Source organism: Amblyomma maculatum, chromosome 4 (genome assembly GCF_055883805.1).
Source record: "Amblyomma maculatum isolate TAMU_Amacu chromosome 4, ASM5588380v1, whole genome shotgun sequence".
In the NCBI taxonomy this organism is placed as follows: domain Eukaryota; kingdom Metazoa; phylum Arthropoda; class Arachnida; order Ixodida; family Ixodidae; genus Amblyomma; species Amblyomma maculatum.
In genome coordinates this window covers 7,221,947-7,239,100 of record NC_139347.1, presented here as the reverse complement: position 1 = coordinate 7,239,100, position 17,154 = coordinate 7,221,947, and the positions used below count along the sequence as shown (strand labels likewise).

The following is a 17,154-nucleotide window of genomic DNA, read 5'->3' as shown; positions in this document are numbered from 1 at the left end:
ACAAACTACCGAAGAGATACCCGCAGTGGACACACACCTCCTGCACTTGTGGGAGGCGCGCCGGAGCTTAACTAAACGGTGGAAAAAGCAGAAGACTAATCGCAAACTACGCTCCCGCATAGCTCAACTCACAGAGCAGGCTGCGTCGTATGCTGCCCAGCTCTCAGATTCAAATTGGATAGCACGCTGCGACGTTGCAGCTAATCAGATGAGCTCGAAGGGGACATGGCGTCTCCTTCGCAATCTCATCGACCCCTTTCAAACGAGAGGGGAAACGCAAAAGCAGCTTCGGCGGGCTCTGCACGGGTACCAAGGTACGACGGCGCAACTCGCGGGCACCCTGTGCGACAGATATCTCTGTCGTACGGAGGACCCGACTGGGCCCGAGTACACGTACTCTGGCAAGCCTAATCAAACACTCGATTCTCCTTTTGAGTTGCACGACCTTAAGGCGGCCTTAGCTAAAATGCGCCGAGGTACGGCTCCGGGACGGGACCGCATAACAGTGAACACGTTAGCGAACCTCCCCGACTCAGCGTACCTCCATTTGTTAGAATACATGAACCAAATCTGGGAAGGGCGTCCACTCCCTCCCGAATGGAAAACGTCACTTGTGACGTTCATCCCCAAAGCAGGTAAGGCCGTGAATACGGACAACCTGAGGCCTATATCACTCACCTCGTGTGTGGGCAAACTTATGGAGACGCTGGCACGGGATCGCCTCTCTCCATACCTGGAGGCCAAGGGCTTCTTTGCAGCAACCATGTTCGGGTTTCGCCCGCATATGTCCGCGCAGGACATCCTCCTCCAGCTACACAGAGACGTAATACAACCCACAGCTAGGCAACGTAATGACAAAGCCATCCTCGCCCTTGATCTGAAGGGGGCTTTTGACAATGTTAAACACAGTAGCATCCTGGCCAACTTGAGCTCAACCAATTGCGGAGCTAGGGCCTACGCGTATGTAAGAGATTTCCTCTCTAAACGCCAGGCCTTTCTTCAGATTGAGGACGAGGAGTATGGCCCTTACGTCATGGGAACACGGGGAACCCCTCAGGGAGCGGTACTATCACCACTTCTGTTCAACATAGCTATGATGCGCCTCCCAAGCCAACTGGCACGGGTGGAAGGAATTCAATATGCATTATATGCAGATGACATTACTATCTGGACCACCGACGGGAGCCTTGGGGAAATGGAGGAGCGCCTTCAGCGGGCCGCTTCCATAGTCGATGCGTATGCTATCGATTGTGGGCTCCAATGTGCTCCAGCCAAATCAGAACTTCTGCATGTTAGAACGAACCCAAAGGATAACACAGCAATACACATCTCTTTGTCGGGAGGTCCTATCAGAGAGGTAGAGGAGCTCCGGATTCTGGGCCTGTTCATTCACCACAGACTCAGACCGGACTCCACTATTGCAAAACTCAAGAAGGTAGGCGAACAGGTAGGGCGCATGATTCACCGCGTCTCCAACAAGCGGGGCGGTCTGCGGGGCAGGGACGCGCTGCGGCTCGTCCATGCTTTCGTGACTAGCCGGATCCTCTACGCCGTGCCATACCTTCGCACTACTAAGCAACACGATGAGCGAATAGACGCCATCATCCGCAAGGCAACTAAGCGAGCCCTGGATCTCCCGGTGGCTACCTCTAATACAAAACTCAAGGCTTTGGGGGTGCTCAACTCCTACCAGGAGCTGCGGGAGGCCCACCTCGTAAACCAGTATACGCGGCTCATGCAGACGGCACCCGGGCGTCGCCTGCTTAGCCGCTTACGTATCCAACATGACTGCACTCCAGAGGAGTCGAGTCGTATCCCAGATCTGTGGCGCGATATCCTCTGGGTATCTCCGCTACCCCGTAACATGGACACCGACACGCACGAAAGCAGACGACAAGCGCGGGCCCGGGCGCTTGAGGGGCGGTACGGCTCCCGACCCGGTGTATATTATGTAGACATTGCAGGGCCGTCGCCAACGGGATTTTACACGGCCGCTGTTGTTCACCAGGAAATGCACGTTGATGGACTCTCCTTCCGAGCACAAAATTCAGCGCGAGCCGAGGAAGTAGCGATAGCGCTTGCTGCCGCGGACCCGAATTCAAGGATGATCATAACTGACTCCCGAAAAGCGTGTGTTCATTACTTAGAAGGGGAGATCTCCCCCTTAGCGAGTCGAATTCTAAGGCGGACTGCCACAGCTCCAACGCCAAAGAAAATAATTTGGGCTCCTGGCCACCAGGGCTTACGAGGTAACGAAACCGCTGACGCGGCTGCCCGAGCGCTTACTCACCGGGCTCCTCCTCAAAGCTCTTCTGACTCGGAGACAAACCAGCCGCTTCTGCGGTTCAAAGAAATCATAACGTATTATAGCGACAACCACCGCCTTTTCCCGGCTCCTGCAAAGGGGCTGAGTAAGGCGGAGGAGCGAACTTTAAGGCGCCTGCAAACAGGTACTCTACTCTGTCCTGCAATCTTAAAACATTATGATCCTAACACGGATGGGCGATGCCCGCACTGTGGAGAGACTTGTGATGTCTTCCACATGGTGTGGGCATGTACTCGAAATCCTCACCTCCCCCCTTCCCCTACCCCTTCCCGAGAGGCATGGGAGACTGCCCTCCTCAACTGCTCCACACTGGAGTCTCAACGGGCTCTGGTGAAACGGGCGCGAGACGGGGCCTCGTCATGCGGTGTCCCGGACTAGGGACGCCGACCATGTAGCGGGGCCACTCTGTGGCTCCCAAACTCCAATTAACCAATAAACGTTTCCACCACCACCATAGAAAAGCATGCTGTCGTCTGCTCCGCGCTGCTTTCCAGCACGTGTTTGCGCGCGCGCGCTCGGTTGTTTCTCGCCTCCTCCGGCCGCATTGTGGCCGCCGTCGCGCTCTAACAAAGGGGGCAAGAAAAAAAAAAAAAATCTGGAATGAAAAAGTGACGGCCCGCTTTTTCGCAAAACTCGTGAAAGTGTTTTTCTCTCTTCTCTCTTTCGTGTTGAAACGATGGTCGTCGGTTTTCTTTTTAGGTATCTCGCACCTCTGTTTGTAACTGGCGGTGCCGCAGCAGCCATCGCGGAACCAAATCGGCCTCAAGAAACAGATATATGTCATTTATGTCATCACTCGGCGCTTATAAAGGGAAAACACATACGTCAATCGTTCTATCCTCATACGCGATCCTGCTTCGGGAGCTCAAAACTGCGCATTCGCTAGGGATAACTGAACTAGGGATTGCACAGCGTAGCTGTGGAATTAAGAAGACAAAGGTTTACTTGGAGAGATGTCCCCGCCTGCATGAAAAGTCGTCAGGCATTTGCTCGTTCTTCGTCTCGCGGAGAGAGGAAACTGCCGAAAAAATGGCATGCCTCGGCTTCTCGTCAGTGATCCAGGTCGTTAAGAAACCTCTCATCGTTAAAGGTAGATAAGTCATTAATTTCGGATGGCAGCGCCACAGCAGCGAACTCCCCCTGACCGCTGTCAGCTGGAACCAAAGGGTATACAAGGCGGCATGCTTTGTGCCTTTGTAGGGAACGCGTCCTAAACGCGCCGAAAGCAGGCACCACGGCGCCGGCAGCATCGCCTAAAACGTCTGTCCCCAAAGAGTTTATTAGGCCCCTTTCAAGTGAGCAGTCACAAATGGAAAGGAAGCTCCCCAACCAGCGCCCGGAGCACTCGTCGCTGTGTACACGCGTATCAATTCTCAGCGAGAATGCTGGACCCTTCATTCTCTGAGCAACATGGAAGTGACATCAAGAGGTGCCGCCTCAAGTCCTTCAAAATACCTGTCGCTTGCCTCTGCCTTCGAGTACCGAATTCGCGTTCATGTTGTTGTTGTTGTTTTTTTGTCTGAGCCTGCCAAGAAGCGCTCTTTGAAAACAATGTCCGCGGTGATCAATTAGTCATAATTTCTCACTTTCGAAAGCACCGATAAAAAGCGTGCCTCCAGCCAGCCTCTATGTCAGCCGGGGCACAGAAAAAAGCAAACATAAGAAACACCACTGGCAAAAAGCGCCGGCTTTGCGCGCACAGACGCACGACCATCCCCCCTCGTCCTCACTCTCCTTCTCCCGCTCCGCGTGCACGTGCGGCTGCCTGTAGCACGCGCTCCCGAGCGAGCGGGCTGCGTAGCCCGAGCGAGCGGGCTGCGTAGACTCCGCAGACAGCCACGCGCTGCGCGGGCGCGGATGCGCGTAGGTTTTGTAGTTCCTCTCCGCTCCGCTGGAAACCGAGCGCTGGCGTCGCGGAGCAAACTCCAGCTTTGGTTCCCTCTTGTACAGAAGACGTGCCAATGTCAGTGGCCTTGGTTACGGATGCACCAGAGAGGCATGTCGCAAATTCCCCAGTGAATGCTCAACTGCGTGGTATGATTAGTAATTCCCTCAATGCCATAGAGCGTGATGCTTTGGAAGATCTTTTATCGAAGTATTCATCCGTCTTTGACTTCTCGAAAACCACGAGCCCCCGCTCTTTTCCTGAGTCACGCACCAATCATCGCATTGATACCGAACATGCGCACCATTTTCGCCAAAAGCCGTACTGTGTGGCGCCTTCCGAGCGCGTGGTAATCAACGATCAAGTTCGTGAAATGTTGAAGCAGGGTGTCATTCAAGAATCATGCAGTCCCTGGGCGGCTCCAGTAATTCTTGTGCGAAAGAAAGATAGAACATCGCGATTTTGTGTAGATTCTTCATCATCATCGTCATCAGCCTGACTATACCCACTGCAGGGCGAAGGCCTCTCCCATATTTCTCCACTTAACCTGGTTCTGTGCTAGTTGCATCCACTTCACCCCTGCGAACTTCTTAATCTCATCCGCCCACCTAACTTTCTGCCGCCCCCTGCTACGCTTTCCTTCCCTTGGAATCCAGTTTGTTACCCTCAGCGACCATCGGTTATCCTCTCTTCGCACTACATGTCCTGCCCATGCCCATTTCTTCTTAATTTCCACTAGAATGTCGGTAACTTGAGTTATTTCTCTAACCCACTCTGCACGCTTCCTATCTCTTAATGTTACCCATACCAATTTTTGTTCCATAGCCCTCTGGGTTGTCCTCAACTTAAGTAGGACTCTCTTGGTTAGCCTCCACGTTTCAGCCCCGTAGGTGAGTACAGGTAAGATGCTACTGTTGTATACTTTCCTCTTGAGCGATACCGGTAAGCTGCTAGTCATAATCTGTGAGTGCTTGCCAAATGCGCTCCATCCGAATCTTATTCTTCTTGTTATTTCCTTTTCATGGTCCGGATCTGCGGTTACTACCTATCCTAAGTAGACATATTCGCCTACTTTCAGTACTTCGCTACCTAATGTAAACTGCTGTTCTTCCCGAGGCTGTTGAACATTACCTTAGTCTTCTGCATATTGATTTTCAAGCCTACCTTTCTACTTTTCCTGTCTAGGTCATCAATCATTATTTGCAGTTCATCTCCCGAGTTGCTTAGCAAGGCAATGTCATCAGCAAAGCGCAGATTACTGAGTTATTCTCCATATACCCTTATCCCTAACTGCTCCCATTCCAAGTTTCTGAATACTTCCTCTAAGCAAGCTGTGAATAGTACTGGGGAGATTGTGTCTCCTTGCCTGACACCTTTCTTTCGGGGAATTTTGTTACTTTCTTTATGCAGAACTATGATGTAGATTACCGCCGCCTGAATTCAGTCACCAAAAAAGACGTCTACTCGCTTCCCCGCATTGATGGCGCCATTGACTGCTTGTGCTCTGCCTCATACTTTTCGTCCGTAGACCTTCAATCTGGATGCTGGCAGATTCCGATGCAGGTAAGGAGAAGACCACCTTCATACTGATGGACTGTTCGAATTTAACGTTATGTCCTTCGGTTTATGCAATGCTCCTGCGACATTTGAAAGATTCATGGATTCCATACTACGCGGACTGAAATGGGAAGTCTGTATGTGCTATCTAGACGACGTAGTCATCTTTGGCCGGACAATCAAAGAGCACAACGACCGCCTAGTGTTCGTGTTGAACTGCTTACGCCAAGCTGGCCTCATGCTGAATTCAAAGAAGTGCCGTTTTGGTGAGCGACAGGCGTTGGTGCTTGGTCACCTCGGCGACGGTGATGGTGTCCGGCCTGACGCTCACAAGACCGTAGCTGTTGCCCCGTTTCAACAACCTCGTAATGTGAAGGAGCTCCGCAGTTTTTTGGGGGCTTTGCTCCTATTTCCGACGCTTCATCCCTCGTTTTGCAGACGTCGCCTACCCGCTCACGTGCCTACTCCCTAAAGACGCTCTATTCTAGTGGACATCTGAGTGTGACTCCTTTTTCCGGCAACTGAAGTTCCTTTTCACATCGCATCCTATTTTACGGCACTTCAACCCTTCGGCTCCAACGGAAGTGCATACTGACGCAAGTGGTATAGGCATCGGTGTTGTCTTCGTTCAGCGCGATGATGACCGCGAACATTTCATTGCTTATGCCAGTCGGACTCTAAGTAAGACTGAGCACAACTACACCATTGCCGCGAGCAGGAGTGTCTCGCGATTGTTTTGCCGTGCAGTGGTTTCGCTGCTACCTGTACGGACGGCCTTTCGTAGTGGTAACAGATCACCCTTCCCTATGTTGGTTACTCAATCTCCGTGATCCGTCTGGTCGCCTGGCCCACTGGGCTCTTCGATTACAAGAATACTATACTATTTCATACAAGAGTGGCCGACGGCATGCAGATGCGGACTGCCTCTCGCGGTTGCCACTTGCCACAACAGAATGTGACACGGAAAACTTCGAGCATTACATCGTTGCGTTATCTACGAGCTTTCCCGATATTCTCACCTTCCGAACACATCAACACAGCGACCAGCACCTGAAGCCGTTCTTGAATGCTGCGCAGGACCCAACCTCGAACAGCCAGTTTTGTGTCCGTGATGACCTGCTATACAAGAAGGTTTACTCAGACACTGGCCGTCGGTTCCTGCTGGTAGTACCTGAAAGCCTCCGTGTGTCTATTTTACGCACCATGCATGACAATCCAGCTTCCGGACAACTGGGATCGGCGAGAACTTTGTACCGCACTCAGCAGCGATTCTACTGTCCCCGGATGCGCCACACGATTGACCAGTATGTGGCCAGCTGTCCTGAGTGTCAAAGTAAAAAAAGTCCTACTGGTGTAGCTCCCGGAATGCTTCATCCTGTAGTGCCACCCAAGGCTCTTTTTGAGAAAGTCGGAGTTGACCTTTTGGGTCCTTTCCCAAAGTCGCAAATTGAAAGGCAATCGTTGGATTGTTGTATGCGTGGATCATCTTACTCGCTACAGTGAGACGGCCGCTCTTACCGCCGCTACAGCCTACCAAGTGTCGCTTTTTATGCTGCATTCAGTCATCTTCCGACATGGTCCACCGAGATTTGTGATAAGTGACAGAGGCCGTCAGTTTACTGCCGATGTAATAGAAGAACTTCTCATGCGCACCTGATTTCAGGCATTCGACCCCTTACCACCCTCAGACAAATGGTTTAACAGAACGCACCAACAGCTCTAACCAATATACTTGCAATACGTCGCTTCAGGCCATAAAAACTGGGACTGTGTTCTCCCGTACATACGCATTGAACACTGCCAGGCATGAGACCACAGGATACAGTCCGTTCTTCCTCCTGTACGCCCCCCCCCCCCCCCCCCCCCCAAGAAAATCGTTCCCAAGAAAATTACCTCGCTATGTGGGGTTGTTACGTCTGCAAACTAATTGGAATCATTAAAGGAGGTCTAAAGACCACTCTAACCAGTTATTGTTCTCAGCGAAAATTCGTTCCGTGCCCCTAATGAATGTGTCGAAGCTTCTCCAGCAGCAATGACTCATTTGTCACAGAGATAATCGAATTTAACAACTGCCTTTGGTAGATTTCTGTTCCTTACTTCCTTGCCGAAATGGGCACCGACTGCAAGTGAACGGAGGTGTAGCGTGGCATGGCCACAGTGCAGTGAAGAACGATAGCAAGGCGGCTATTGTGTTCCTGAAAGGTATTGCCGAACATCACAACGTCGTCCAAATAGCACAAACAAATTTTCCACCTGAGTCCGCGCAGAATGGTGTCCATGAATCGTTCAAATGTGGCAGGCGCATTGCACAATCCAAAGGGCATTACGTTGAACTCATAGAGACCATCGGGTGTCACAAATTCCTTCTTTTCTTTGTCGCTCGGGTTTATCGGTATCTGCCAGTACCCCGATCTCAAGCCTGCCGAGGAGAAATATGACGCCGAATGAACACAGTCGATTGCATCGTCCATACGTGGAAAGCGGATACACATATTTTTTGGTTACGGCATTAATGCGACGATAGTCCACACAGAAACGCCATGTGTTGTCTTTCTTTTTAACTAGGATAACTGGAGCCGCCTAAGGACTTGAATATTCCCGGATACGATACGTTGGAGCATGTCGTGAACATGTTCGTCAATAAGCTGACGTTCGCTCAGCGACACACGGTAGGCTTCTTTCTGATCGGGCGAAAGGCTCCAGTACCAATCGAATGATGAATGCGAGAATTTGGAATCGGTGGCGGATGATCTCTGGCGAAATCGAAAACCTAAACCTGCTTGAAAAGCAGGTCAGTCAAAATGCGGCGCTCCTGTGTTCCCAAAGACGTATTTATCCTTGCCTGGATTCGAGACTCTGCAGAAGGGGGTGTTTTCTCTTCAAGAGCACAGTCACTTAATGCCGCCACGGATTTCGACACACCTTCCTCGAAATCAGCGAGCTTCATGCCACGAGGTAACACGGCTGACTCGTCAGAATAGTTCGCAGTCCATAGCAAGGTGTGGCCTCTGGTCACTGAAACTATGCAACGAGGCACCAAGACACTCTTTCTTGCACAGGTAAGTGTTGCAGGTTCCACTACGGCGTCGAAATCCTTGCACAAATTTGCAGATGAAATAACTTGAATTATTTCTCTGGACATCGCAGGTACAACTATCTTCAGACACAGACAACGCTCCCAAGTCGAGCGACGAGGTTTCTACAAGAGCTGACTTCAACGTAGTATTCAGCGAGATCTGTCCACTACGGCAGTCTAACGTTGCACCAGACTGTTGCAAAAAGTCTATACTTAGAATTACTTCATGTGTGGAACGAGGCAACACTGAGAATTCGGTTCGAAACGCTTCGCCGCTAATCACAATGTTCGCACAGCACACACCCAAAGGCACCAATGAATCACAGCCAACACCGCGGAAAACCACAGCTTAATTCACGCTAAACATAATTTTACGTCCTAAACGATTATTGAATCCTAAACTCATAACAGAGACTGTTGCTCCACTGTCAATAATGCCACGATGCGGATGCCGTCAATGAATACTTCAAGCTTGTTCTTTATCATAAATACAGGCAGTGGTATTGGGAACGTTGATTCTCCAGCGACCTCATCCCTGTAGGCCGCGCCTTCTATAGCCGAGGAGACGGTGAACGTCGCTGTCTTTGGGTTGGCGACGTCAAGCTGCGGTCGGAAGCAGTCGACCTATTTCGCATCTATGCCGGGCGATATGTATCCAAAGTCGGTGTCGGATAAAATTCAGTGTCGAGACAATCAGAAACGTTGTGCAGCGGGCGATGGTCTTGTGACAGCAGGCCCCGCCGACGGCAATACCGGGAGATGTGTCCGGTCATGCCACAGCTACAACACACAGGTTGCTGGCGCCACCGGTCAGAGTGAAAGTGGGCGGAAACTCGTTCTGGTTGGCGGTTGTACTCGGGCCGGCGTTGCTGACGAACCACCTCGCAGGTGGTTCTTGGGCCCATCCGTGGCTGAGAAGAGATTAAATCGTCATACTGTGGGCGCGTTTAAGACGGAGTCCTGGAAGTTGATGGGGTCGCGGGTTCCGCCTGTAGCGCACAACCGTCATACTGATGTTCATCCCGGCACGCAGAATCTTTGTCACGCAGCAATTCTTCCCGCACGATCCGGCGTATCAGATCAGCCATGGTCTCCTGAGCACTGATATCAACGCTCGCGACGGATGTGACGTTAGCCCGTCCCCAAATTTAGGTGTGATGCGGCGCAACTTCAAGGTTTAGAAAGTGCGGCAGTGCCTGATGACGTCAGCTGTAGAGGTCAAATTGTCTTTACTGATTAGGAATGTATAGACATCTTCAGTGATTCCTGTAAGCAAGTGCCCCACTTTATCTTCCTCGGACATTGGAGGGCTTACAATCTTGCACAATTTCATAATGTCCTCGATATATGTGGTGTAAGTCTCGCCAGGTACCTGGGCTCGCTGCAACAACGTTTGCTCTGCGCGTTTCGTCCTCCCGGATCCGTCGCCAAAGCACTTCTTTGTCTCTTCTGTGAAACAATCCCAGCTGGTAAGTGAGTCTTCATGATTATGAAACCAAACTATAGTGCAGTTCCTTCCAATAAAAACACTACGTTCGCCAGTTTCATGGTCGAATCCCAACGATTGTACCGGCTCACCCGTTCGTAGTTAGCCACTCGTCGACATCCTCGTCAGATTTTCCGCCAAAGGTGCGCGGCTCGCGATAATGCTCACCGCAGCTAGGTGTTGCTCGACCAGCGTCACTGTCTTGATCCATGTTAGATGGTAGGGGTGGCAAACCAGCGAGTCGGCGGCTTCGGTAAGACAACTGGGATCCGTGTTGATCTACCCCGCAGCTCCACCACAACTGTTACTAGCACAGTACGTAATTGGGGTGTTTATTCGTAGTCTAAGCACTTCGAGCCCGCAAGGCACGCCAACAAACACCAGCTTATTTCTTCTTTTTCTCTTCAGGCTCTTCTTCCTTCCCCTGACGCCCCGTAGCACGTGACTATATATATATATATATATATTGTTACGGACGATCAAGGAAAAAGAAGCGGGCAGTGGCGCGGACAGGAGCCAGAAGAAGGCTACTCAAAAGCGGTCCTGGGAGTCCTTAGGGTGTTCGGTGCCTGGTGCTTCTTCGTGGTGAGGCCTTTCCACGTTCAGGGGGGTTTTGGTCAGGGTTCAGGCTAGCTTTATAGGATTTGGTAATGTAAAGGTTTCATTACCTTGCGCACAGGCATGTCTTTCACCTCCCCTGGGGGGGCTCGGCAGATTGGTTCGCCAGCCTGCCTATTGAAAGCTTCCCTCTGGAATCATTTGCTAAAAATGGTGTCGATGTGATTCCTGTCGCACTCATACGGAGTCATACCGATAGGCGATGGAATGCTGAAAATGAAAAATCCGAAAACTATTCAGCAGCTACTCAAAAGTCTGACGGATCACTGAATGCGCTCTACAGCGGTGACGTAACAGCTTCCCAATGTCTCCAATTTGTTTTTTAAATTTTCTTATCTCCAAGCACAGTTGACCAAGAAGCTTGCCCGGTTCCGGGCGCTCTGTGCCACTACCTTGATATCTCTGAGGTGCGACCTTTCGAGAGACGAGGTAAAGTTTGCAAATCTGCAAACAATAATTGTGTGTCAGATCTGCTACGCTGCAATTCTTTTACCTCGATTCCTGTCAAAGCCTTTATTCCTGAACATCTGGCTTGCACTGAGGGTATTGTGCGTGCAGTGGATCCTGCGTCTACTGCTCAAGAAATTTTGGAAGAATTTCAGGACGCAGGAGCTGGTGTTCTTTCAGTGTGTCGCTGCCCTCGCATGGTGGCCGGTATGCGTATTGCTACAGAGTCAGTTATAACAACTTTTGCCGGCCTCATGTGTCCATCTGAGTTAAAATTTGGCCAATTATTTATCGCATTGCCCCGCTACGTCTTCGCCTCCTTCAATGTACCAACTGTTGGCGATTTGGACACAGTGGAAGAGCGTGTAAGTCTGTGACAAGATGCAGGGTGTGTGGGAAAGGACACTCTTCTAATAGCTGTACCGCTGCAAAACCTAGGTGTTGTCTATGTAGCAACGAGCACTCGGCTGATGACGCCAGTTGTGAGAAACGTTCTCAGGAGCAGGCGTTACTATAATTAATTCAAGAGAATCGTTGCTCTCGAGCAGATGCTTATGCCCTTTTGATCGGAAAAGGCACACTTATGCCAGCTGTGTGCTCCCTTCTACTTCAGACTTTGACGCCACGTTGTCTACCGCAATTGTGAAAACGGTTGAAAAAGCCCTTTCTGTCGTGGTTGACCGTATGCTTACCAGCTTTACTGAAGCCTTGTCTGGTATTGTTGGTAGCCAGTCATCTTGCCCACCTGAACCTGTGCAGACTCCAGCATCTATTTCATCTCAAACCTGTGCTGAAAGTTTAAATGCAGCTTCTCCTCTAGTGCTGGCTCAAGTGCACCCTATCGACAGTGTCCCTGTAAGCATTTCTCGCAAAGGTATTTGCTCTAAAGATGTTGAAATGGCATGCCCTACTCAGAAGCGCCGTGCTTCTAGCTCACCCTCTAAGTCCTCCATTTTCCATACCAAAACTAAAAAAGGGCCTTCCAAAGTTTTACAGCAAACCGATGTGTTAAAAGAGGCTGTTGTGGCCTCAATTTTAGATACGTAATTATGCCAGGTGTACAAGTTCTGCAGTAGAATTGTCTCTCTATTGTATCTTCACTTCCAGATTTATATCTTCTCCTTTCAACACATAAGCCAGACATAGTGCTTTTGCAAGAAACTTTGCTCTCCCCCGCAAAGTCATTTACCTTAAAGAAATTTCATGTTTTCCGCGCCAATCGAATAAACGGTAGGGGAGGTGGCTTATTAACTTTGATATCGTCAAAATTATGTCACCGGGCAAAAATAACAACAACAATAATGAATCCTGAGTGTGAGATTTTGGCTGTAGATATCGCATTGCCGCATTGTGGCCCTGTCACAGTCGCTAACGTCTACTGCCTCACAGGTCTAAGTAGCACAGACTATTTTGACAGATTACTTACAAATTCTAATAGGGTCGTTATTGCAGGTGATTTTAACTCGCACCATATCCTTTGGGATAACTACTCCGACGCATGTGGACAGCTGTTATGGACGTGGATGTCGGCAAATGCTGTGCACTGCTGAAATTCTCGGGCTATAACCTTCATGCGCGGAAATTCGCAATCTGTCATCGATTTATCCCTGGCAGCAGGAGGGATAGGTATAGGAGGATGGTCAACAGTAGACAGTGGTACATATAGTGACCACTTTCCAATAACATTTACCATCATGATGAGCACAACACAAGATAGCACTTTTGACCGTAAACTAGTAAACAACGCCAAATATGCAGCTTCGCTACGCTCCTCCCTCAAATCAAACCTTTGTTCATGTAGGACCGACAAAGCACAAAAGGTATTTTCCTCAATTGCGAATGCTACGGTAGATTCCCAGTTCACTGTGCGGTCTGCAGTAAACAATAAGTCGCCATCCCCATGGTGGAATGACGCGTGTGAGAAAGCCTTCCGCCGTAGAAAAGCAGCATGGAAAAGCCTTTCTTTTAACTAGAGCCCAGTAAACTGGATAGACTACAAATTTTGTTCGGCGTCATTTAAAAGAGCCATAGCGCAGGCGAAGGACGAGTACAACGAAATTTTAAATACTTATTTGTCAAACCCTAAGCACAGGAAGGCTTTGTATCGTTTCATGGAACGAAATAGAAACTCGCACCTTTCTCAGTCAATAAGTTCAGTAGTGTTGTCTCCACAGGAGGCAAAGGATGAGTTGGAACAAATTGCACAAGGGCTAGCATTACGTTTCCAGGAGCAGTGCAGAGTTGCCTTGCACGCTCCTCATTTCCTGCTCCGACTATGTTGAGGTTGATAGGTCAGAACTCCTATCTGTGATTTCTTCCATGCAAAACGCGGCTCCAGGTTGGGACGGGGTTACGGTAGTTATGCTCAAAATTTTATCAAATGAATTCACTCAGGATCTCCTCAATCTGACTAATGAATCATTAGAATCTGCATGGCTGCCGCACGTCTGGAAAGTGGCGAAAGTTATATTGCTCTTGAAAGACCCTGGTAAAGGATTTCATGTCGAAAACATTCGATCGATAGCTTTGACTTCGAATCTAGTAAAATTAATAGGAAGAATTGTGCATGGCCGCCTCTCTAAGCATATCTCAGAGGTTAATGCTTTGAGTTCTTCCCAGATTGGTTTCCGCAATGGATGCTCAATATGGTCTGCACATGTACATTTAGAAAGCAGGATTCGCCTTGCAATGTGCAACAAGGAGGTATCAGCTTTAGTGACACTCGATATTGCTAAGGCCTATGACAGCATTAAACATTCCAGTCTACTTAACAAGTTGTCATTATCACGTCCTCCGTTCTACATTCGTGCGTGGATCAGGGAATTTTTGAAAGGACGAGAATTCTTTTGCACTGATGGCTCATTAATCTCAGACTCCTATGCACAGACAAGAGGGCTGTCTCAGGGCTCTGCGCTCTCCCCACTCCTTTTAATATATTAATGTGCGATATTCCGGTTCATCCTGATGTCACTGCATATGTATATGCAGATGACAAAGCATTCTTCGCCTCTGCAAAATATATTTATGACCTATATCGTTCACTACAGGCTTACCTAAATGCACTTGAGGCCTGGTTGGACAAAATTAAATTGGTTTTAAATGTGTCCAAACGTAGTGTGCTAGTTTTTAAAACCATAACCCCCTTATATGTTTCGTTAAACTACCGCTCAGATGTCTTTCCTCAAGTGGAATCTGTGCGGTATTTAGGCATCACGTATGATGCTAGTATGGATTGCAGGCTTCACATCAAGTCTAATGTTCGGAAAGGTGACCGTGCCCTGGGTAGGCTTATACGGATAAGTAACAGGAAATTTAGTATGCGTCGAGATACTCTTCTACTTTTGTACAAAGACTATGTGAGATTGATTCTGGAATTTGTCTGCATTCTTTTTTCTGGGTGTCCAAAATATAAGCTGCATCCTTTGCTGCTTTTAGAAAGACGGGCGCTGCGGCTCTGCCTAGGGCTTCCACAGTCAGTCTCTACCACTTTTCTGTACTTGGAGGCCCGCATTCTGAACCTTAACTCCCGTTTCCGCCTTCTGTCAGATCATTCCTGCGATCATTTGAGGCTACTCCCGGTGTGGCTATACCTATTTTGTGTCAAACCCCGCCCTCTTTCTCACTCACCAGTGGCCAAGGGTCTGGAAGCCCCAGGTTGTTTTCACGCAGAGCATTTTAGCAAACATTGGTGTGGACCTTGCCTCTATATGTCCCATTGGTCACTCAACGTACTTTGTGGATACACATTATGATTCTATATTTCCATCTAACGTGAAGCACTTACCATCAAGTCTAATATCCAGTCTCCTAAGTGAACACCTTGAAAAGTTCCCTGATCACACTGTAATTGCCACTGATGCGTCTGTGATTGCGCACAAAGCAGCGATTGGAATTTTTTCAGAGTCTCTTTCCTGGAGTTTTTCGGTGCGTGTCCCGGATTACACACCGATATTTCTAGCAGAGTTTATGGCAATTAGGCTAGCATTACTAAAAGGTCCCTGCAGTCAATCAAAAATAATGTTTCTTTCAGATTCTCTTTCTGTTTTGTTGTCACTGGAGTCAGCACGGGATGCTCTGTTGAGCCGCTCACTAAAGTATTTCATACCGGGGTGGGTGAAAGAAATACGCTTCATCTGGGTCCCCGGTTACAGCGGTATTTTCCAGAACGAAGCAGCAGATTTTCTGGCTAAATTAGCTCTTGATGCATCTGTTTCATGTACCATCCCTAATATCACCATTTTTGGAATGTCCCGTTTCCAGCGATATCAATACCTAGCCGCTTCATGCAATGATCCTTTGCTATCTACAGCTGAATACCAGCATCTCATATACTCATGGAAAGTTCGTTCATGTAAATCACGGCAGTGTGAGGTAACGATGACTCTCCTGAGATGCAGGATTCCTCGCCTAAATCTTTATTTATGTAGATGCGGGATCAGCCCCACAAACCTTTGTGAGGCTTGCGGTGAAATTGAAAATATTGATCACTTCCTTCTCGCTTGCCGAAGGTTTTCACATCAGAGGAGGGTGCATTTAGAAACTCCAATTGCACGCTTCGGATTTACGGTGTCGGTCCCGCTTCTACTCTCCTTCGGTGCGAGTGCGAAAGGATTTGCGTTGCCTCAAATTTGTCAGTACTTACATAACTACATCACAGCTACGGACAGATTCCCTTGCTAATTGTATTTCAAATTTACAAAATTCAAAATTTTGCTTCATATTTTTTCTTTCAATAACTTTTGTGATCTTAAATCTTATGTTTTCTTTACTCGTCAATTACTTTATTACACTAATTGAGTTTGTGTAGGACATTTGGCAGTCCACACTGAACCCTTGCCAATCTCCCTTCGTGGGTATGTGCCAACTATCAAGGCAGAAGAAGAAGAACAGGAGCGCTCACGCTAGGCCCGGCAACATTTCATTAAACGTCATCTCACTGTCATCGACTATCTCTGTCCTTTGTTCTCATGTTTTCATTGGCTTGCCGTTTCGTAACATTTGGTTGGAGATCCGGGGTACTTCATCATCACCCCCTCATCCTGGTCCAGAGCTTCGGTGCCCTGCGACTTCTTGTGCTGTAGGCTGAAGGTCAAGAGGCATCGCATAGCTGTTCCATAGCCTGCCGGACCCAGCAAGACATTGCCGTTCCTCCGCCCCGTCCCCCCCCCCCCCCCCCCCCCGACTACATGACACGACTAAGGAGAGACTGACCCGAGATGCCACGCATGACCACAAGCAACAAGAAGAGACCTGAACGACCCTACGTGACCCCATTGACCAGATGTGGCGACCAAAGACCCCACGATACACTTCAAGACATCCTCCCCTGCCTATGCCATGCGGTGCGTGCCTTGGCCTCCGCCATCGAGTCGTGGCAACGTATGGCCCGAGAGTGTCCTGGGCCAAGGTTCATCGGGAATCATCATACCGCCAAGCCGTTCTATTCTTCCTTCTTCCACTTCTTCTTCAAGCATCCAGACACGCCCGTCATCATGCCATGGAATCATCAACATCGGTAAACTTCCTCGTTGACGATCGGGACGATCGCTCGGTGGCCCCGGGTAATATGTTACGGACGATCAAGGAAAAAGAAGTGGGCAGTGGCGCGGACAGGAACGCTCGCGCTAGGCACGGCAACATTTCATTAAACGTCATCTCATTGTCACCGACCATCTCTCTGTCGTCTGTTCTGTTTTCATCATATATACATATATATATATATATATATATATATATATATATATATATATATATATATA

At 49.1% G+C, this 17,154-nt stretch overlaps 2 protein-coding genes across 4 annotated transcripts in view; one reads left to right on the top strand and one right to left on the bottom strand.

Annotated features, from left to right (window-relative positions):
* Positions 1–17,154, bottom strand: part of Sox102F (transcription factor Sox102F) — a 1,035,502-nt gene that overhangs the window by 572,777 nt on the left and 445,571 nt on the right. The window lies entirely within an intron of this gene.
* LOC146190249 (uncharacterized) lies at positions 158–2,766 on the top strand. Its single transcript, XM_084599779.1, has one exon. The coding sequence runs from the start codon at positions 209–211 to the stop codon at positions 2,702–2,704; it is 2,496 nt and encodes an 831-aa protein (XP_084455905.1). The 5' UTR covers positions 158–208; the 3' UTR covers positions 2,705–2,766.